Source organism: Carassius gibelio, chromosome A3 (assembly GCF_023724105.1).
Source record: "Carassius gibelio isolate Cgi1373 ecotype wild population from Czech Republic chromosome A3, carGib1.2-hapl.c, whole genome shotgun sequence".
Lineage (NCBI taxonomy): Eukaryota > Metazoa > Chordata > Actinopteri > Cypriniformes > Cyprinidae > Carassius > Carassius gibelio.
Window position 1 is genome coordinate 21,352,207 of NC_068373.1, and position 23,070 is coordinate 21,375,276.

General features: G+C 38.3%; 1 protein-coding gene across 2 annotated transcripts; it reads right to left on the reverse strand.

Annotated features, from left to right (window-relative positions):
• Window positions 1-19: 19 nt before the first annotated feature.
• Window positions 20-21,950, reverse strand: LOC127952025 (E3 ubiquitin-protein ligase RNF216). 2 transcript variants are annotated; one of them, XM_052550265.1, is made up of 17 exons: window positions 21,811-21,950; window positions 20,866-21,006; window positions 20,624-20,760; window positions 16,705-17,277; window positions 16,532-16,608; window positions 16,344-16,446; window positions 16,055-16,216; window positions 15,172-15,286; window positions 14,941-15,077; window positions 14,750-14,800; window positions 14,372-14,509; window positions 13,584-13,732; window positions 13,291-13,369; window positions 3,786-3,883; window positions 2,602-2,824; window positions 796-871; window positions 20-712 (listed from the first exon to the last, which is right to left on the reverse strand). In XM_052550265.1, exons 2-17 carry the CDS (start codon window positions 20,930-20,932, stop codon window positions 423-425), a joined length of 2,475 nt encoding a protein of 824 aa, XP_052406225.1. In that variant the 5' UTR covers window positions 20,933-21,006; window positions 21,811-21,950; the 3' UTR covers window positions 20-422. The 2 variants fall into 2 exon arrangements, with proteins under 2 accessions (XP_052406225.1, XP_052406234.1); XM_052550274.1 differs by lacking the exon at window positions 21,811-21,950 and adding an exon at window positions 21,440-21,460.
• Window positions 21,951-23,070: the final 1,120 nt, after the last annotated feature.

Sequence of the window (23,070 nt, forward strand, 5' to 3'; positions counted from 1 at the left end):
AAAACCCTGGAAGAAAAACAAACTTTAAACTTGTTTAATGACTGCAGTTGATTCTTTTGATGACCTCATGAGGAACGTCATTGGAAATCCCAGCCGAACCAACATATATTTAGAATTTTAGAAAGCAGCCCACATTGACTGATACCACAAACAACCTTTACATTTCAATCAAGTTCTTTGTTTTATTGAACTGAAAACTAACAGGCATTTCTATTATTCACTCTGTATGCTGTTCAAAAAATGCCTTTCAACGAAGATGCAAATCCAACCGGCATCCTTAAAACTCTTCAGAAAATCAGTTTGGGTCCTGTTACAAAATACGTAGAAAAAAAAAACAGCAAGGGCTAACAGTTAAGACACAGAAGCCTGGATTTTTTTCATTTTTTTGTAGTTCAAATGTGGCGCTTTGTACCATGGTGTCCTCAAAGAGGTCTGAAGAAGCGATGTGGTGGTCCATAGTGCATAGGCATATTGAAGTCAAAGTTCAGGTTATGTGGGTTGTAATTTACTGGGGGGAGGTTGGCCAATGGGGGCACATAGGGGGCTGGAATGGGCTGAAGGAAAACACGCTGTGGTCCGGGCAGCATGACCTGGGGGATGAGCAGTGGGGCACGGACGGCCTGAGGAGCTACATTAGGGGCCTGCAGTGTTACCCGAGGGCGCTTCGCTGGGATGGGCTCAGGGGGAGGTCCCACTCTCTTCCCTGTGGTTTCTGTGGGAAACATTACAAAATATCATTAGAAACCACTTGAGTTTAGTTGGCCCACTAAATTTATCAAGCTGAAGAACACTGACCTGACTGATTGATCTTCTTATTCAGCTCAGCTTCACCCTCTTTCTGAATCTCCTGAATGATTCGCTCATCATCTTGCTGTGGATTGAAAAAGACACAGAAAGTGAAAGGGGGAGAAGAAATACAAAATGATAGCAAACAAAAAGTCTTTCAAAAAGCATGGAGGATTCAAAGCCACAGCCAGGACCAAAATGGGACATCAGATGAACTTGGGAGGAGTCCACTTCATCAGTCAAACACAAAAAAGCTCAAGTTCACCAGTCACCCTGGAGTATGGTGCCAGATGATTAGGCACGGCTCTGAATGGAGGGGTAATTGCAGCCCCCCGGCTGCCAGCAGGACGGCCCCCTGACTGTGCTCTTCACACAGAAACACCATTCAAATGCCATAACCAGATAATTTGTGGAACTTCTTGATTAAACGGAAAAGGATTTCTCAATCATGCTCACTGCTTACGGATGGTTTCCCCAAAAATGACAATTCCATCATCATCTACTCATCCTCAAGTTGTGCCAAACCCAAAATGCTTTGTTCCCACAGAACAACAAAGGAAGAGAGCGAGCAGAATGTCCCGTCACATTCATGTTAACCTATGTTCAAACTTAGCATGTTCATGGTACATATAAGTTTGAATCAATTAAGTTTTCCTTGTCATCCTTCTTTTATAGTGTAGGCAAAATGTTATTTTCAATTATGTGCTTGGCTTCCAAAGTAATATGAAAACAAGATGACTGATAAAAAAAAAAAATCATTATTTGGCTGCATTCAACTTCACAATGATGCTTTTGTTTTGATGCTTTCGCCCCTTCCCTGTATATAAAAATATAATAAATAAATTATAATATATAAAATAATAAATTATATAATATAATCCATTATATATATATATATATATATATATATATATATATATATATATATATATATATTATATATATATTATATATATATATACACACACACACACTTTTAATTCCTAAAAGTATATAAATAAATGATGTTTCCAAGGCCAAATTCCAATTTCAATTTTTATTTTTTACCATAAACCACATTTATTATTATTTTTCTATCTACTACTTTTCTATCTAATAAATGGAAAAATGATCAGCATGTTGTGAATAATGAATGAGCTCTGTGCTTTAGACATTGCAAACGGAGTGCTAAAGATGTAGCTCTCAGCAGTCTATTATATAATATGAGGCTAATGCATGACGGTTGACTGTGCTAACTGCAGTAGAGACCTCTCAGCACTCCTAATCCATCAACACGCACTCAAGTACCTCTCATGTGTTATACTCTCAAAGAGTCCTGTATACAAAACCAACGCAAAACCATTACCACATATATCACCTGGTGTTTATGCTAAGACTGAATCACTCTTAGAACGCACTTAGGATCTATCAATCCATTACATCACGCCTCTCCAACGTGTTAATGAATTGCAATTTATTATCTAAACAAATATGCAATTAAAAAAATAATTTTAATGTTTTTAAAGTTTTAATGTTGGTCTGTTAGTTATAAAACAAATCAAATTTAAAAAGTAAATAAATAAAAAAAATCAAAAAGCAAATCATGTAACAGCTTCAAACACATTACAAACTGAGGGTCAGAAAGAAGCAGCAGCAAGCACCTCATGTTACAAACACCCTCAAGGTTAGTGAACAAAAGACTTGAACATGTTTTACACTAAACCTGTTGTAAACCGAGCAGATGTATAGAGACTAAAGGTGTTTGCTGCTTTTCAAGGATGATCGCACACTAACATTGAGCATGAAAGGAAATCTGGAGTGTAGGGTGTTATTTACCGTGGGGTCCGTCCACAGCGAGCACTTCTTGCAGTGTCGGCAGGGGGCACCAGGCGAGCGAGCGTGCTGGCAGAAGTGGTTGTAGCCGTTAATAGGATCCCGGCAGAGGTAGCACATGAAGGCGCCGCAGCGACACGACATCCGGTTGCAGCCCTCTGACTTCACTAGACCTGTGGCACACTTGTGGCACTTCCTGACACGGGCAGCGGTCATCTTTTCCTCACTGGCCATGAAACAAAACACAGTTGGGTTCAGTTTACATGCAAACTTCCAGTAAAAAAACTGCGAGCTGCCTACCTAGACTGAATTTTAAGTAGTGGTCAACAGATGCTGATATCTTGGAGAGCAGGGGGGTCGATCGTTACACACTATTTAAATATAGATTTGTTTTAATAGCAAATAATGCAAGGATAACAATTAAATATATTTATTTGACGTAATACTTACTAAAATAAACAGAAATGTTTCATTATAATATGAAACAGACAAAAAAAACTTATCAGGATCAACCAAATGCTGGATTTTCAAAAGTATAAAAAATAGTAAGTAAAAATATTTTAAGTTCACGGCATAGAATCTTAAAAAATTTGTCCGAGAGTTTTACAAGGGAAAAAAGCCAATATTTTAATTTAAGCTTCAGTTATTTGGGGCTTTTTAACATATATAAAGCATACTGGTATTGAGGTATATTATCTTGTATTTGTGAGACCATGTTTAATTCATATCTCAGTCAGGGTCCCTTTCCCTTCTCTATAAATGTAAGCAACAGAAAAGGTTCGGGGTAAACAGGATGCACAGTCTTTGATTCATGAGTATGACAGGAAGGAAGCCAGGCGATCACATCCTGTCCAGTCCAGAGACTGAGCAGCAGTGATAGGCTGCTTTCACACTGCGTCAGTTTACACAGACACCCACGCTCCAGTACACTTCCTCATGAGTGCTCGCTGTGCACAGGGGCAGCTCTGGATGCCATGTATTTGCAAACATAACACTCAAGGGAATCCATCATATACAGCGAGTGTTTTAGCCTGCCATGAGAAAGGCCTGGGGAAACCGCTGACTCAGCATTAGGGATGCTAATGATCTCCCAGGTGGTTCGCCATACTACCGAGTACCCTCAATAGTGCACGGATGAATTATTAACAAGCTTGCTCTATGCTAAGAGTTTTCAGTCGGGCACTTACAAGGCCACGCGCAGTCGGATCTCGTCCCTCTCCAGCACCTGCTCGCAGGTCTTTCCTGCGTGCTCCTTCCACACCACATGGCACTTCCTGCAACTCTCCTGAGGAAGGGGACACGAATAAGCATCTGTGTTATTGATCACAATTGCAATGCACACTGGAAAGAGAAACACCTGGACCACATTTCATTCATCCAGTGGGAAAAACTAAGATTACGTTTCTGTTGTTCAGTCACCTCTGTTTGTGCATACAGAAGCAGCCGATGTTCCCGGCATTGTTTCAGAAGTGCATATTGCTTCCTACCCCACATAGGGCACAAGTGTCTATAAATTATATCAGCTACCAGTACTATTATACACAATATAACTGCACATACATCAACATCACAATATATAGCTGCTTTTAAATACCTAGCAATAGGATGATGCAAGGCTATGTGATTTCTTTTGGCTATTTTACTGTCCAAGAGCTGAAAATAGCAAGTCTGCTTCCTTAACAAACAGCATGATTTGAGTAATTAATCAAGAGCCTAGAATAAACAGGGTGACATGCCTGTAAGTCTAATGCTTCAGGTTAGAGGTTTATTCACTTTCCTAAAGGGAAGCATGTTCAACAGCTTGCCTTTGCAAACAAATAACTAATAAAGGTTGAGCATGGCCAAAAATATGACTGTCTACAACAAAAGGCTATAGAATTGTAAATTATAATGATGAAGTAATCTAAACGGGTTTCTTTTATAAAATAGCACAGACTGAGGGTGAACTGCTCCCTGCCCTTCACTCCGGATGAGACTTGTCATCAGTCTGGCTGCTTAGGAACAACATTTTTCATCAGTTCTGTTTTAGCCAGGCCTGCCCACAATGCTTTGCCTTTCAGCTGACTGGAAAGGACATCCGAGGTCAGCCTGTGAAGACTATGTAAACGCCTGCGCATTTCACAGCCACACAACTGGCTATTAAATTAGGATGTACCGGACACTTCTACATTTGCTATGGTTCTTCATCACATCTGACAGTCTGTTAAAGACTGTAGCCAAGTAATATTGTCAAATTCATGAAAAATATTAGTCTCTAATGCAGCTGCTATAGACTCCTCAGTCTGGAACCCAGAGTAAGAGAGATCCAGCTATCCACTGAGAGCTCTCTAGCCACTGATGCTTGGTAACAGCCCCCATTGGTAAATATCATTAGCATAAGCATAAATAATTTAAGATAAAGCTGAATATTAATGACAGTGACAGATGATAAATGACAACTAATGTGCAACTTTCTAGGATAATGAGTATGACTCATCTTAAATAGAAAACGTAGCAACATGACGAACAACACTAGTGGCTTCCTCAGAAATATATTTATGAAATCCAGCCTCAGGCCGCATGTTGTTGAAAACATAAATCACCAGTCATCAGTATCTTTGTGAAAAAGCTGTACCGGAAAACTATAGAAGAAATGGTGAATGATGCAAAGATCAGGCCAGACAATAGCCAAGAGGGGTAAAGCATGCCATGGAGACACGAGGAGGTGTGACCTAGTCGTGTAGTAATGTACTGCCCCCTAGTGAAGCACAACAGCATAGCATGGGAGGGCCAACACCACTGAACTGACAAGACACTTCCAGATATCATTCTCACAAATGAAATACAACATGGACAGACTTGTTTTTGCGAAAACAAAAATAAAAATGCATTTAATAATAAATCAAGTTACATTTATTTAATAATCAACACTGAAATAAATTCAGAGTTTCATATAAACATTTAAATTGCACATATGGCAGGTTTTTATATCAACTTTTTGATGATATAATTCTTTTCTACTCCAATTGGTTACTGAAATGTAAACATTTAAATGGTGGCTGTAATAAAAATTATGCTCATGATTTTAAGATTAATGGAAACATACAATAAATAATTTAGTATATAAAGTAAAGATATAATGATTTATATTATAGTGCCTACATAAAAAAATGAGGACATGTGAGGACATAAGCATCTCAAAACAAAAAAACAAAAAAAAGTTTTAAAGTGATTCTGAAACTTTAAAACAAAAATTTAAGAGGCTAAATTATCTTTTCTTGACAATGATTCCAGAGTTTGTCACTAAATGGCATGTTTGGCACGAGTTAACAGGAAGTGACTGTGGCTCTCAAGTACGGTGATTCTCACAGTCAGGAGTGTGCCTCTGTTTATATACATGACTAAAAATACAGCGGTGACATCACACTGACTTCACTTTAAACATGGTTTCCTGGTACAAAGAATACCTTGCAAGGCCAGGCTGACACTTCCTGATCAGCAGGGTGCACACTCTGGAAACGGGGCGGCGTCACTCAGGTCGCCCCTGTTATGCAGCAGTTCTTATCTGTTCTTATCTTAACACTCATTCAAAGCAAAAGTATGATTTATGGAACCTATTTGCTCTTTCATGATTTCTAAGCTGTCATCTGACCCTTTTAGCAAAAAGTACTACGGGACTGAAGAAAAATAAAAAGTTTTCTTCCAGAGAAAGTCATCAGACAGGCTGGAGTGCCATCAATCGGAATACATCCATGTACATGATCTATCTACATGATACATCTTCATTTGTAGAAGAAATGTGACTTTGCAAACTTCATTTAATTACTAAAATACTGTTGAGCTACAGGAACCTTCAAACCACACAGGATGCATGTAACGTTCGTCCGCACAAGCCTAAGGGTCTGTTTTGTGTAACAAAGATAGAAAAGGGTTGACATCTAGCATAGCGATCAAAGTACCACAACAAACTGGAAAAACAGCTTATGTGACAAGAGGAAAACGGCTTTAACGGCAAGTCTTTATCTCAACAAAACAAGCCCAAGGTGACAGCTGTGGTCATGCTACATATTCTTCTAACATAAATCTGATTCACCAAAACGAACAACCCCCTATTTCCTGTTAATCGCTGTGTGCATACCTCTCATTTAAGCTGAAACCTTATAACCTGAAACCACAGCTCTAGGTAGTCACGCTAGTTTTATCTTGACTGAACATATTTTTGTGTAAATTCAGTCCATTTGTCTCCTGGAGTCAGCTTTCATATCAGACGGAAAAGCCACCAGCATTCATAGTTTCTTACTTTTTGCAGTGGCTGAGTATTGTATCCAATCGTAAATATGCCAGTTCTGCATATGAATGTATGAAGAAATCAGAGACTTCTAAAACAGACAATAGGCCTGTTCTAATGTGAGAGCGACCCAACAAAACTAAAAAGCTCCCATTATAATCCAAAAACACAGTGGAAATAAGATATTTATTTATCCTCCAATCTATAGACAGTTTCATTGATTCTATGAGCACATTCTTGAAGAAATCTCTTAATCTGCAAGACAAAAAAAAGATATTTTAAAGATGGTTGGTAACCTAACACTTCTGTAAATTCTAATAATCTCAATGGTCATAAAGGAAACAAATAATATAATGATTTCTGTCATAATCATGCAGCTGCCATGACACATTCCGCTGCATATGTGGCTAGTTCTCTAAAATAAAGCAGCATACACTAGTACAAAATGTGAAGTGTTGCAACATCTGTTCACTGCTTCTCTCCTGACCAGGCGTGCACAGCAGCAGGCCTTATAAGGCAGAAGAGGAGATTTGCTGAGCATCTGATTGGGGGGCTGCTTGTTGAGGAGAAACACAGGCCTGAATGAGCCTCACACACCCACAGACCTCCCTCAGCAACAGCTACATATCATAAAACTAGAACACAAACGTGTTTTTGATGAAACGCTCAAGATTTTAGGCTTTGGCTCATGATAAGTGCTGTGACGCAGGGCTAAACAAACACTGCTTCCTATAAACTCAATAATGGTCGAGAATGCAGCATGTCTGAACCAGATCCGGTCGATGGAATGCAATCCAAAGCATGTGACACTAAAGACTGGAGTAATGATGCTGAAAATTAGGTGTTATCATCATTAGAAAATATATTAAAATGGAAGATATATTTTAAATTATCTTTAAAAAAAAAAAATTACACACTAATGTTTTACTATATTTTTATCAAATATAACCAGCCTTGATGAGCATAAGAAACTTACCAACAAATCTCACCAAGCCCAAACTTTTGAACAGAAGAGCATGTCGGATTATATGAAAGTTACAGTATGAATACTTAAATAGGGCGCTTTCGAGAAATCTTGGACTCGCATGATGCAGCTGCTGCTGTCTATCAAAACCAATATGAGAAACATCATGGATACATGGAAAATAAACCGTGCAAACCAGAAATAAGGGAATGTTGGCAGATCTGCTAACATCCAATCACTGAGGAAAAACAGCATTTTTGAAATGTGCAAACCTAAGAAAAAAAAAAAAGAAGGAAAAATCTGGGTCAAATATGAACTGTACTACATTTCAAATTTGAATGATCTGGCTCTAGCCAATAAAGGTCCTCTATCCACAACAAGGGGTGGAGCCACAGAGGCAGCGGAGAGGGGAAAGTGTGTCAGTTATACAACTTTCATCTCCACCGAGGGAAAAGAGTGAAGGGAAGGGCAGAGGAGAGGACATCTCCTCACCACTAAAGACAGCAACCTGAGGGCACACACCACTACAGACGAATGGGACATCAGACACAAGAGACAGAAGAGGAAAACAGACTGAAGTAATTCACTCGGCACTGGGATTCCAGAGTTGTCCTCAGCCGACTGCATTTTCCACAAACAAATGTGGGCAAGACAGCTACAAATATTTCCATACACAATGATCAGAAATGGAAAGATGTCACCCTCAATATTTACAATAGAGATGGCATTAATTTGGGGTCAGAAAATGGTTACCGTATATGGAACTGTAATATAAACATGCTTTACGTAGTCAAATCATCTTAATAAGAAAGCAATGGGAGAATTTTGAGCAGGGTTGATCACACAAATTTGTTGCTTTTTCAAAAAGTACTTATATGTGCCATTTAGGTATTAAAATGTGGGCTACACATAACTTGTAGGGGTAAATAAAGTACAAAAATGTACCGTTTGGAAAGCTACTGCCCCAGTGACAGAGAGTGAACCAACAAAAAGCTGCTTGGTTTGAAAGGGATTTCTGTGTCAGCTGTGCTTCCTACATGGTTCACTACTAACAAATTTACCCATAACATTTTTGCCAAATTTCACTAATGGGAGTGCACCTTAACAATGACAGACCATCAATAATGTAAGTGATGTGAAACGGTCTACTAAGAACAACAAGCACTTATACTTAAGCGGAAAACGGAAGTTTCTATTTCTACAGAACTTTAACGTTCCGTCATATGGAGTTCTGGAGAAAATATTGCGTAAAAACAGCTATTATTTTAGATCACAAATTGTTGAAACTTTGTACACTTAACTTTGTACACTTAGCATGTACTATTTTACCTAGAGGTCAAAGACATTAAGCACTTATTAAGTGCAGTACGTCTTGTTAATTAATGTTTTTTTGACGACATACAGAGGTTATGGTTCATAGGCCAACCCTTTGAAACACACATCTTTTCAGATGTTTAACCACTGAGCCTCAGCTTTTATTATAACAGACCGTTAATCAGGTGGCTGTGATTTGATACAGATTATCTACCCAAGAAATTTGTTCCCTAGAAGCGAGGCTTTGGAAAAGTCCTCATACTGCCGGCCAAGTCAAGCACTGCTGTGCACGGGAGCCCAGTTCTCCATTTTGATAGGAATGCCATGCTCAGAGCCAGAAAGAGGAAATGAAAGTGGGTCACATTATGAAATCATACCACACAACCGTTCTCAATTTCCCCTCGTCCAGTCCTGTGACTCCACCAGGAGAAAAACGGGTAGGAGGAGAAAATGGAGGTCCTGTCTGAGGGCACACTTAAGCTTTTGGCTGTGCCAAGAGGAAGGCCAAAGATGTGGCCGTTTTAAACAGTTCCCTGCCCCCCATCCGCCCTGCTGGGAGCTGCTGCAGAAGCGTGAGGCGGGGTTTAGCAGTGTAATCACCAGCAGATGTGTGACGGAATAAAACTGCACTGGCATCACAGAACAAGAGCGCCATCCAGTGGACAACTGCACCGTAAACACAAAAGTACTGTTTTACTTAATGGCAGGATATTAAAGCCTTTTAAAGGGAAATGCCAACCATCATCTTCCCGTTCACATTAATAAGACCAGACTATTATCAACAAAGTTATTTTCAGAATAATTGCTGATGGACTACTGAATGATTAAAAATTCATAAATTAATGTACCATTACATCTCTGGTATGCACTAACTTTCAATAATTCAATGGTCCGGGTACCACTGCTTCACTTACATGGCATTTACATACGCAAACAAAAACATACAAACACAAATACAAAGTCTGATCTCATGCTACAGAAGTGGTTCTAAACCAGGGAGTGGGAGAGCAGCTTAATTGAAATGCTAAACACACACACACACACCAGCAATTTTTTTCTAAGAAATACAGAGTATTGTGGAATCACAAAAACTATATACACATTTAATATAATAAAGGTCAACAAGAAACCTTTTCTCTTGACAGCCTCAAAGTGATGTGGGAAATGTTCTTCCTCAAAATGACAGGAACTTAAAACATACTTTACATTTAATTACAAAGTATGTGTACACACACCCTCAGCTTTCATGATGTTTGAAGGGCACTCACGAAAGCTCACAGCCCTCCCACGTGTGTTTTTTCCTTTAAAAGTGATGGAGGGACAAACAGAGATAGAGAGGGGAACGGAGATTGACAGATGAATGGAAAGATAGCCCTGACAAACTGCAGGCAGCACTAACATTCCTCTCAGGAAACTAGCTGTGAGTTCAGAGTCCTTGACATGTTCCGCCTGCCAGCTGAAATCCACGAACACAGAGACAGACCGACAGCTCTGTGTCCGGGCACTGCCTGATACATTCCTCACAGCCCAACACTGATAAGACTCAAGACAAAACATCAAACGTACTTGAATCCAGTGTTGGAGAAACTAGTGTGAAACTTGTCAAGCAAACTACTCTTGAAAAGCCTACTAGCTACTAACAAAAAGCGGGTGACCACATTAAACCTGCCTAAGGGGACATCCTCTGTCTCAGATATAAATCTATCCCATTATTATTTATAATTAAATTAAGCGTTTGTTTATCACTGTGATGTAAAGCTAGATTTTTAGTCTTCGGTGTTCCATGATCCTTCAGAAATCTTACTAATATGTTGATTTGTTGCTCAAAATTTTTTTTATTATTATTATCATCAGTGTTGAAAACTGATAAATATTTTTGTTGGAACCGTGATTTTTTTTTGCATTATTTTACCAAATGCCGGCCGATATATCGGCCTTGGCAATATATCGATCGAGCACTAGTTCTCAACCAGGAAGCTGGGAACCAGAAACTTAATTTAGATGCTAGAAACACACTAGTGTACACGTTAACAGTTTACAGTACATGAGTTTACCATGCCTTAAGATTTTTGTAAGTTTATTGACTTTTCCAGAATGCTAAAAAATTCCTAATATTTCCAGGTTTTCCATGGCAAAAGAAACCATTCCCAGGGTTTAACTAGTAGGCTGACACTTTTTATGTTCCATAAAACTTAAATAAGTCAAGTCAGGAAAGTCATGGCCTAATGGTTAGAGAGTTTGACTCCTAACCATAAGGTTGTGGGTTCGAGTCTCGGGCAAGGCACCGAACCCCCAGCATATATGGCTGCCCTCTGTTTCGGGTTTGTGTGTGCACTTTGGATGGGATAAATGCAGAGCACAAATTCTGAATATGGGTTATCATACTTGGCTATATGTCACGTCACTTAAATATAAAAGTGACGTGACATATAAGTACAAAGTAACACATCTATAGCAATCGTGGTAGCACTTTATTTTACAGTCCTGTTCCCCATGTACATACTATGTACTTATTATAGTAATTACAATAACTATGTAATAACTAGGTACTAACCCTGAACCTACCCCTAAACCTAACCCTAACCCATGTAGTTACCTTGTATTACCAGAACTTTCTTAGATAAATACACTGTAAATACACTGTAAGTACATGGAAGTACACGTACTGTAAAATAAAGTGCAACCGCAATCGTGTGGAAGTGCACAATACCAATATTAACCATAGACAGTAAAAGAAATGGACACAGCGACCCCATTGGAACTCAATTGAGAAAAGTGAAGCCCATTTTTAGCATTTTTTAGCACTTCCGCTTCTGACGCGCAGACTCAAACGAAGCTTGACGACGTCAGCAACCTGTCTGCCAGATGTAAATCTTCTAGTAGCTGTGCGTGCAAACTGCCATCGTTAATCTTGCAGAGACGGCGAGCTCGAGCGGGGAGTTCTTTGTCGTGAGTGAGCAGGAGTAAGTATTCTGATTAATTATTTTGTATAGTATTTTAAAATGTAACGCCAGTACGCCATATTAAGTTAATTGCCTGCGAGCTTCTCCACCTGTCTGTACGGTAATGCGACAGAGAGCCGAGTGGTTATGACACAATCGTTAGCCTATTTTTTACAAAAACTGTTTATACGGGGCCATAATGTAACATAGAAGGTAATGGAGCCCTTTATACATTGTCGTGTATCTTTAGAAATAAATAATGGACAAACAGAGTCTTTAAACGCCTCAGATGTAAAGTTATTCGCTGTCAAAGTGACGCCAAAATGAATGGGAGTCAATGGGAATGCTAACGCAAGTGAAGTTCTGCTACAAGATGGCGGCACGTGGCCGACTTCAACTTCCGGTCGACTTCCTTGCCGCCTGGTATTAACAAGGATTGGTATAATATGTCACATGACTTAACTTGTGTCATCTTTTTCAAATTTATCCACACTGGAGAGTGTTTACAAAAAGCTCAGTTTTCCTTGATTAAAATGCTGTCCGAGTTTGGACGGAAGGCCAAAATGGAGATAATTGAATTTTAAAAACAGCTAAACTACTATCATCACACTACTGAAAAATGTAATGTAGTATCTCCTTTTAGCAGCTAATACAATTGATTTAGTTTTCTGAAACCTTGCTTCTCAGAGGCACAACAGGTTGTGATTTGTGATTCATATCCCAAGGTATAAGCCACATTTTCCCTGTTTTCATTGCCAAAACATCATGAGACAGTGGTATACCGGAATGCTGATTCATTTAGTTCTGCTAAACTTCCCTGACCCTGGTTAATCTCTGTTTAGGGTTCGGAGTGCTGAATATTTATAGCAGACATGATGAATGGCTGTCTCTGTTCTTGACCTGACCTGACTAATTCCAGCTGAGTAAACCTTGCCAATGATAAAATACCATTAGTTTCACATACACTAGCATGGTTCATTATGGGGCCTCAGACTGCAAACCACAGACACTGCTGACCTTTTCCACAGGCCTATGGCGCCACCAAGTGACCACTGTGGGGCTCAGAAATAGAAGTGGACAGAGGAAGAGAGAACCGATCCAGATCATAACAGTACTTTCATAAAGAGATCACTACAATGACTGAATTACACACACACACACACACACACACACAAACACTGGTGTATCCAGGGACACGAACTAACCTTTCTGCAGCGTGGGTTTGGGCAACTGAACAGAGAAATGTCTTTATCCAACAGTGCAGGGAAGTTACAAAATGGACACCTTGAAAGGAAAGCGAGGAAAACAGTGATGATAAATCTCAGAACACTATGAGGATTACTTATGTGGATTACTTTTTTTGTCCTTTTTGGAGCTTGTTAGCTCTAGTTACTGTTCACTTTCATTGTATGGAAATTAGCAGTCTGGACATTCTACGAAACATCTCCTTTTGTGTTCTACCTTTGCATATAGCTGTCTATCAACACGTTTAACTCACCTGACCAGTTCATCAGCACAGGTGGCGGCTACGGCCTCCTCTGCCTGTCGCTCGTAATATTTGTACAGAATGTTTTCAGGTAAAACCTTCTCCAGCTCACTCGTAGGGAAGGAACAGGTGCAGCTCCCATCCATACAACTCAACTCCGACTGTACACAAACACAAAGAACCATTTGTACTTAATCTGAGAACAAAATACACTGTAAATGTAAAAATCAGTGAGCGCTTGAGTTGAGTATCTACACTACCATGGAAAGGTTTGAGGACAGTAAGATGCGTTTTTTTATTTTATTTTTAACTCATTTAGTTGATCGAAAGTGATTCTATTTTAAATAAATATTTCTTTTCTATTCATTAAGGAATCCTGAAAAAATATATCACGGTTTCCACAAAAATATTAAGCAGCTCTATTGTTTTAAACAATAATGAGAAATGTTTCTTGAGCAGCAAATCAGCACATCAGAATGGTTTTTGAAGGAACATGTGACAAACAAACGATGCCAGAGCATCAGTAATCAATGTGAATTTAAATAGTATACCTTTTGTTTATGTTTACTAGAATGAAAATGAAACTAAGATGGGAGATAAACTGGGAAGCACCTAAAAAAGCACTGGGAAGATTACAGGGGAATTTTACAAATATGAGAACAGAACATGAACACTGTGCATAATGCCTGAAAACATAATGACATAATAATAGTCGTGACCGCACATACAGTTTCCAGTAATACAATTTAAAAGACATAAAGGTAACCTTAGAGACCGAACAGTCTAAACAGATGACTTACCCGTCCTGAGCCAAAAACTGCCTCCTGGGCGTATTTGACCAGACACTCCTTGCAGAACAAATGGCCATCTGTACACTGGGTCATCTCCTCGAAGGCGAACTCGCCACAGCAGCAGCCACACTCAATCAACTGGCCATCCTGAGAGCACAGGTCAAAAGTGTCACATGCTCTCAACATAAGGTTTAGTATTATAATCTACGACACATTACAGGGCTGAACGAGGTCCCTCTAATCTGCTTTAACAGCTCTAGCTGTCTTTTTAATACAATAATTTACAGCTCTGGAAAGGGACAAAGTAACTCTCACACTTTAAATTAAGTTTCTTTTTTTATATTAACTTGTCATAAAAAGAACATAAACTGGCTTTTCAAATCCAACCTTTTGATACTGCTCTTCATTCACTTGCAAAGCCAACAGGAAATCTTCATGCTGAAAGCGGAGGAAAAAAACCTCGTAATTATTTCAACAATTAACAGCCTGTCAGCTCAGTTCACCACAACCCTATTTCTTTGGGTTATTGCAGGCAGAACCATCAGAAATAAATTAAAGAAGTGAGCCGTGCCAAGTACCTCAGCCATTTCCTTGGCTTTCTGCTCATAAAACTGCAGCTCTTTCATGAGCGACGGCTCCAGTGTAGTCTCGTTTCCGCGGCTCCATCTGCGATTCTTCTCCAAAAAGTACATCTTTCTCTCCAGTTTAAAAGAACCTGAGAAGAACGAGATGCAGTGAGCATTGCACTGTGTACCTGGTTTCATTTTGCGCTCTAAAGGCATGCAGAAAGCAAAGAAATATGTAGTCACCCTGCTCAAACTTGAAGTCTATGAAGGCGCGCTCATTTGGCTCTCTCCTTCTCTTCTTCTTCCCTGAGGGGTCAGTGGAGTTCTCTTGCCACTTCTTGAGGGCTTCGAATAAGGCCTTCGGGAGTTACCAGAAAGATTAATGCCACACAAATGACTAGTGGTCAAACAATATGGGATGCCATTTTCTGGAGAGTGACATTTCCAGCTGCTCTGTGAAATTTCTCAGGTGAAAGAAAATATGAACTAATGATGCTACGGATGATAATGATATATCTGAAGCTATTCTACCAACTAGCAAACCAACCAACCCTTAAACAACTTTTTTTTTAAACAGCCTTTTTATTATGTATTTAAACACAAATCTCACTGAGAAAGAGTGAGCAGTTCATCCCTCTGTTTTGCGCGGTTGGAAAGTTAAGAATCTCCGCCCACACAGAGGTCAATGTAACACCCAAAGGCTTGCTATTGGTCAGCACTGTGCATTTGTGTGTCCAATTCACCAAACTTAAACCCGACGGAAAATTCACATTGGGAAATTTCTCTGTTGATTCCACGGGTGTCGCTCACGAAATTTGGCAATAATTTGGAAATTTGGCATGCAATAAATTGCTTGCATATTTAAAGGTATTAGTGCATTAATCTTATAACAGGTTACAGCCAAAGGATTTAGTTCATCACAGTCATTTGTAACATTTAAAGCTAGCACACAAAAAAGTATGACAATTATTCAACAATCATCAAGACCCTTAAATTAATCTTATCTAAATTCATTGCCATAATCGTAGTTACAGTTAAACACCAGCTAAAATTTGTTTAACAATTGTGACAACCAATATTTACAATTTTTCCATAAAATACATACTTAAAACGGAATATTTTTCACCTTTCGTGTGATTGCATAGTGTCCTTTGAGGCAATTCAGGGCCCACTTGATATCCTGACAGCTCAACATTCTGAAGTCACCCATCAGCATGTCTGCAGCTTGAATAGCAACCTCTGGGCCAACAGTCTTTAGTTTGACATAATCAAAATAATTTTCACTTTCCTGCATGACACAGAAAAAGTAAGTAAATTAAACCATATTAGTTCAGTTTTTACATTAAATACATTCTTAGTAACCAAATATAGATATATAAAAAAAACTATGGATCTGATGAAAACATTGTGCAAACCTGCGTCTCAGAATCATTTGTCTCGAGGAGAACACTGCTTTGTGTCACAACCGAGTTTGCTTTCTTCGGATAATCAGGGTTTTCCAACAATACATTGCATATTCTGTGATAAAGAACCCAAACAATGTCTCAAGACACTAACAAAATACATAAGAGCAAGAAATGAGCAGAAAAAGATTTGTGCTTACACATTTAAATCTTTCAGGTCACCTCTCTCTATCAGTTCTGCTACATATGCGTCTTGCACATCAGGGAAAAGGTCCATCTGAAAATGACAAAACAAATCAAAATATAGCCCACCTTAAAAGTGCAATATGAACAGTGGGGTACTGTAAAATGAGGTGCTGATCAGAAAACTCACCACCCCCTTCACCATCATATCAAGGGATGTTCGGCCAGGGTTTTGCTGTATTACGGGTTCTCTGGGTGCTGACGGTCCAGGCCTCTCATTGTCAGCCGGTGCAGGAGAGAGCGGGGCCGCTGGCTGCTCATCTCGCCTGACCTCTACTAGCACAGTCTCCAGTGGTGTCCGAGGCCTTATTGTGGTCCTTTCAGTTCTCGGCCAGACAACCACTTCAATTTTGTTGCCCAAGTCTAATTGACCTGATTCAGTGGTGGGTAGGGCTGAAAAAACAGAATTGCCCTGATTCGCTGAGTGTGCACTAGCTGAAGGGTCATTAGGAAGGGGCAGTGAGTCCTTAACAGGCATTGGAGGTCTGTGCAAGGCATTTTCTCTAGACGTCGAGGGTACAGCATTCTGGTCCGTGGTTAAGACACCTATGGCTTGGTTTCCTAATGCAGGATGTGCGGTGACTACAGAAGGATGATGAGCGTGTGTGCTGGTAGGATGGCTGTTGGATCCAGATGCCTGACTTGGAAAGGTGCTCGCACCCCACTTGGCAGCAGGTCGGATCAGCTCACGATGAGTTGAGGGCTGTGGGATACAAACATTTGAGAAGCTGTGTGGAGAAGCAGTGAAAGTGTAGGTGTCATTTCATGGTTTCATCTTGAAAGGGTGTTTGTTGTGAATATTTAGATGAGGTGACTTTTGTTTCTCCATTGTTTGTTTAGCTCACGGGCAGCATTTATACCTGCATGGCCACCTGTAGTGAGAAATCTACTCACCCTCTGATAAAAGTTGGTCTAGTTCACATATTTACAGATGTTGGAGGGGATATACCCGTTTAAAAAAAGCTGATGTGCAGCTTATTAAGTATACACTGAAATTTTATAAATTAAATGCTTATTTTTTGCAATCAGTCTCTAAAAGTTTGTATCTCACCTTGCCCTTTTAGGGGGTATAAATAAATATATAAAACATACATATACTGTGTGACTTTGTGGCTTGTGTTTTAGAAAATCTAATCTTTTTGAAATCTTGAAAAAACACATATCGTTGGAGAGGTCTGACAGTCAAGATTCTATATTGGGAGACTGTTTTGTAACAGAGGTCATATTGTGATAAAAAAATGATCCATTTGTGACAGAAGACTGCATTAGAAAAATTCAGTAGGGGTTGGGTGTAACCCAATGGTTGTTTTTGGAATAGCACCCAAACTAAATCTCACAGGAACCACAATTTTTGTGATATCAACTTCAAATTTGGATTGGTTAGATATTTTCATTTGATTTCATAGCAATTTTTATTTGCTTTTATAGACATTTTTGAGTTTTTTAATAAAATATTTATTTTATATAAAATAAAAACAATTAGTATACTACGTTAATCAAATATACGAGTCAAGTTTTGAAAAAAAAAAAAAAAACTCATGAAATTGTATTATTTGAGTCCCACTAAATGCTATTGAAAATAGCATTAAATTAATTTTCTGATGTCTCTTTATGGGTTTGCCCTTTTTAGGGTTAAGCACTGAGCAGAAAGATAATTTCTCTCAACTTTTTCTTTGTAGTTGTCACGTTTGTTGAGAAAAAAAGATGCTTTTGACTGAAAATTTCTCCTCAGCCAAACCCCATTCCACAGACATGCCAGTCACACCCCCAGTTTCGGAGCAGTTTATTCTTCTTGTAATAAGGAGTGCTTGTCGATTGCTTACGGTTATTGTTTTCAATAGCCAAAAGCCAGTTTGGCCTATTAAATATCAAATTAACATCTAGTTTATGCATACTTTCCTTCTTTCTTGTTTGTTGCTTAAAGAAAAAAATAAAAAATATATCTGAAATCAGTATCGGAATCTGCCAGTTTGCTTGTAAAAAAATCGGTATCGGAATTGCCATGAAAAATCATGATCGGTGCATTCCTACTAAACATCTGATGACGATATGGGACACAAAAGTGAAAACACTTCAGGAGTGTCTGAATCATCATCAGATTGGTTCTACAGGATTTCCGTGAGATGTGTCTCATTCTTTAACGTTCCGCCTGGAAACCAAGATATCATGCTGCCAAACCCCCTCACGAAAAAAGAAAGCCATCGTGTTTACAACTGTGATGACTTGCGCTTTTCATGATCAAATAAACGCTGGAGGGAATATGCGTGATCTAAAACAAAATGTAGAAAAATATAATATGCACTTTTTGTTTTTTTCTCATTATTATTTAATGATATCCTCAGATGCAGGACAGTTTCACTGCCAAGCAGGAATCATATGAGTTGTTACCACATCAACTGCTTGCATGTCCACGTTGAACACACTAAAAAGTACTTTTGTAAAAAGTAAAAATAAAACAAACAAACAAACAAACAAACCTCCCAGATCTTAATGCAGCACCATAAGTAAACTAGTCGATTGGACGCATTTTCAGTGGTCAAAAAACAAAACTGGGATATTTTTCACACAGCTTTTTTCTTTTTGTTTTTATTTAAAGAGGAGTATCTGAAGAACACATAATAAGTAGAAATGTATCTTGTGATTTTCTATCAACACAGTTGCATAGATCGTACCTGTCGTATCTTTTTCTGGTAACAATTTACTACAAGGTTCTTTAGTTAACATTAGTTATTTATTTCAGTTAACATGAACTAAAAATGAACATCTTACGTTAACATCTTAATGTTAATTTCAACATTTACTAATGCATTATTAAAATCAAAAGTTTTTCTTGTTAACATTAGCTAATGCACTGTGAACTAACAAACTATCAGTGAAAAACTATATTTTCATTACAAACATTATCAAATAAATAATAAATACTGTAATAAATGTTTTGTTCATTGTTTGTTCATGTTAGTTAATACATTAACTAACATGAATTAATGGAACGTTATTGTAAAGTGTTAACATTTTTCCAAAGTTTGCATGCCGGGAAATCTAGAAGTATTCAAGATATTTTAATATCCTTCTAGATTCTTATTCTTTATAAACTTTCCTTTTGAAATTTAAGATATGTTTTACACTTCTTGAATTATAGACTTGTAAACTTAGGAATTTTTTTTGGCACTCAGAGAAGTGTGTTGTATTCAGTTGTTTTGATAAAAGGGAAACAAGATACATCTATATTTTCAGTATTATTTGTTCTTCAGACATTCCTTTTTAAACACAATTTAAACAACTATAAGCGGTTTAAAAAGTGACCTACATTTGGCTATTGGCCATTGAAAATGGGTAGATTAAACATTTTTCGACAAAATGTTTGGAAAAAAAGTATCAGCAGTATGCAAAGAGACCCACATTTGGTTTTTGACTGAAAATGTAAACTATTTACACATGGAACTGCATTGAGATCTCGATTTTTTTGGGATTTAACCATCAAGGGCTTTTAAAATGAAGACACCAAAAGTAAAGTTTGTTAAGAGAACAAGAATCTAAAAGGATATTAAGATATCTTTAATACTTCTTGGGTTACAGGCAAGCAAACTTGAGACAGAAAACAAAAACAAAACAAAAAGAGTTGTTGTTAGGATATTTGCAATATACACAATGAAAGGTGAAATGAAAGGTGAAATGCAGAGAATTTTACTGTAAGTGTGGTGGTTTGTCTAAGTGTGTCTTTAGCTGCTTCTTTAAAGATGTGATGTCTGACAAAATTAAAATCAAATTTAAACAAAATTCAAACCAAACAGGAATAACAACTGCGCAAAGTACAAAAGTCAAATGCAGATGCAATCTTTACACAGGTTTTTCAATGTATTCACATTTTTGAATGACTATCATGCAATATCATTACACTATTAACTATACACGGTTATAAAACCATATCGCCAGGTCCCTGTTGACTCTTACAACAAGGCTATATTATCAAATTCATGAATTCCTCAGATATGCATGACTAAGTGAATACTACACAGGGACCCTGTGAATCAGAACGCATCTCCAGTTACCTCTAAGATGTGCACATCCTCCTCTTCATCATCCTTTACCACGACAGGGACATTTGGTACAAATCTGACAGGTTCGTCATCAGAATCCGACGATGAGGATATGGTTATGTAGGCCGTCTTCGCCCTAACTCTTTTAGCTAACAAAATAAAACAACAAAGTGTTATGTATGACATCCAGAATACCACCATTACTTATAAAAAAAGATGAAAGTAACAGCAAAATAAAGGCTTGGTGACAGTACCTCGACTGCGATGGGTGTTGAAACTAGCCAGGTGGATGACATCATCGTCACTGGACCCGTCAGCCATGATAAGACACACAGACTCCCTGAGTCGTCCACCTTCTCGCTCTCACACAAACACCCATGCACACACACACGAACCTGAAATGAGACAAGCATAGCTGTACATTAATGACTCCACATGGTGAATTCGTCATGCTTATGATATCAATACAGTCATAGTTTCCTCATGATGCACTTAGATTGGATGCATCTGTGCGTGCACTGGTAAGATTTCATTTCCCATTTCCCACGAAATGATGCAGTTTCCAAACATGACTGACGTTTTTAAAGCATTCAAGTAAGACAGATTCATAACAACATTATATTCACGACCACTATTCAGCTAGAGTTAATGTACAGCACAAAAAATCGAAAGTAAAACATTCAGAAGAGTTAATTATCTTTATGAATTTATATTTAAAATGAGTGCTGTCAATAAGTATATCTGTGTGCTTAGACATCATTCATTATCAATGATGATTTAAATCAAACGCGCCTATGACATGCTGTGTAAGTAACTTAGTCTGCTCACTAGGTTTTGAAACACAGCCTGTTAATTCCAGTAGACTGGCAGAACAGACTAGCTGATCTCGCATAGCAATGCTTAGAAACCCTGTTGATGTTATGGTCATTCGTTTCCATTGCTCTTTTTAAACATGTGGACACTGCCAAAGAGGTAAAATATACAGTAGGATAGAAGAAACAAACAAATCTGTACTCGCTAAAGTCCCTAGCCAGGCTCAGCTAGCTGTTTGGCGTTAACCCCCCCACGCCAGCTGACATCAGTTAAACAAGGCAGATTTTCATTATCAGCCAGGTATTTCATCCCAGCTTAATAGTGAGGACAGACGAACTCTAATAAGGCTACAACACACGAAGACTGCTTAATAAATTTGCACGTACCTCTCAGTCACAATCTCCAGCACATCGAAAGCGTATGATCGCCGGATATCGAAACAAACGGCCAAAACAAGCCAGCGTGTGACGTCACAGCGTTTTGCTGTAGGCGGAACCGCGAAGTATCATGGGGGTCGTAGTTCTTCTCTGTTGTCTAGATCTGGATGCCCTCTAGGTGTCTCTGTTTTCCTTATTACAGTTTTACAATCACTTTGATGAAATCTCGATGTAATCTCTAGATTCATCACTGACTATCAAAGTGCATGTTTTTCAACAGTCCAGACCCCCCCCCCCCCCCCAGTTGTTCGGATATAATACACCGTTTTTTGTTTTTAATGAAAAAAAATGTTTTTATTGAAAGTCATCCAAACCCAACATCAAAGTATTACCATTTCAAAATGCAATTGACAAATTACATCTGATGTGACTGTCTAATCATTTAATTACAAGGATATGATTATCATATAAAATAACTGATCAAAAGGGCAAGTAGTCTGACTGTTGGATTATTCTTAATTCATTGTTGTATGGAAACTGACGGACAATATTCCGTGTTTAAATAGGCCTAATTCCAACCTAGGGCCGGTGAAAATAAACTGCTTGCATTAGTCTTAAAAATGTAGTCATCTATTATTTTCCCCTCAAGACAGGTCATTAATTTTTTTAAAGGCATTTACAAAAAGGTAGATTGGTAATTTGTATCTGCAAAGTAAGACTGATTACTTGATGAGAAGTGGCGTGACTTGTGACATGTTGCCAAGTATGGTGTCCCATACTCAGAAAAAAATTCCACCTTTCCAACATGTTCTTATTTTATTCAAAGTTTTAACACTGAATGGCAGGGGCGATTCTAAGATTTTGATTTTAGGGGGGCTCAGCCCCCAATAAGGGTATGATTAAAAAAATATGATTTGACTATTAGGGTAGGGTTGTATACTACTAACCTTATTGCAATCCACTATTACATTGTATTCCCTGTATTTCATATATGGGAGTAGGAGTACTGACAGAGCCATATATAACACTGTAAAAAAAAACTAATACAGTTTTTTAGATGTGACCAGTCACTGGAAAATTTTGAATTGGGAATGTAGATATTTTTTTTTTTTTACAATAAAGACTTCCTGATTCAGTATTAGGACATTCATGTTTATCCTTTGATGATACCACTGCTTTTTCTTATGAAATGTACGTGGAAATTGGCAGAAAATTAAAACAACATAAGAGTTCAATGACTGCAATGAATCTTGGGAACACAGTGGTATT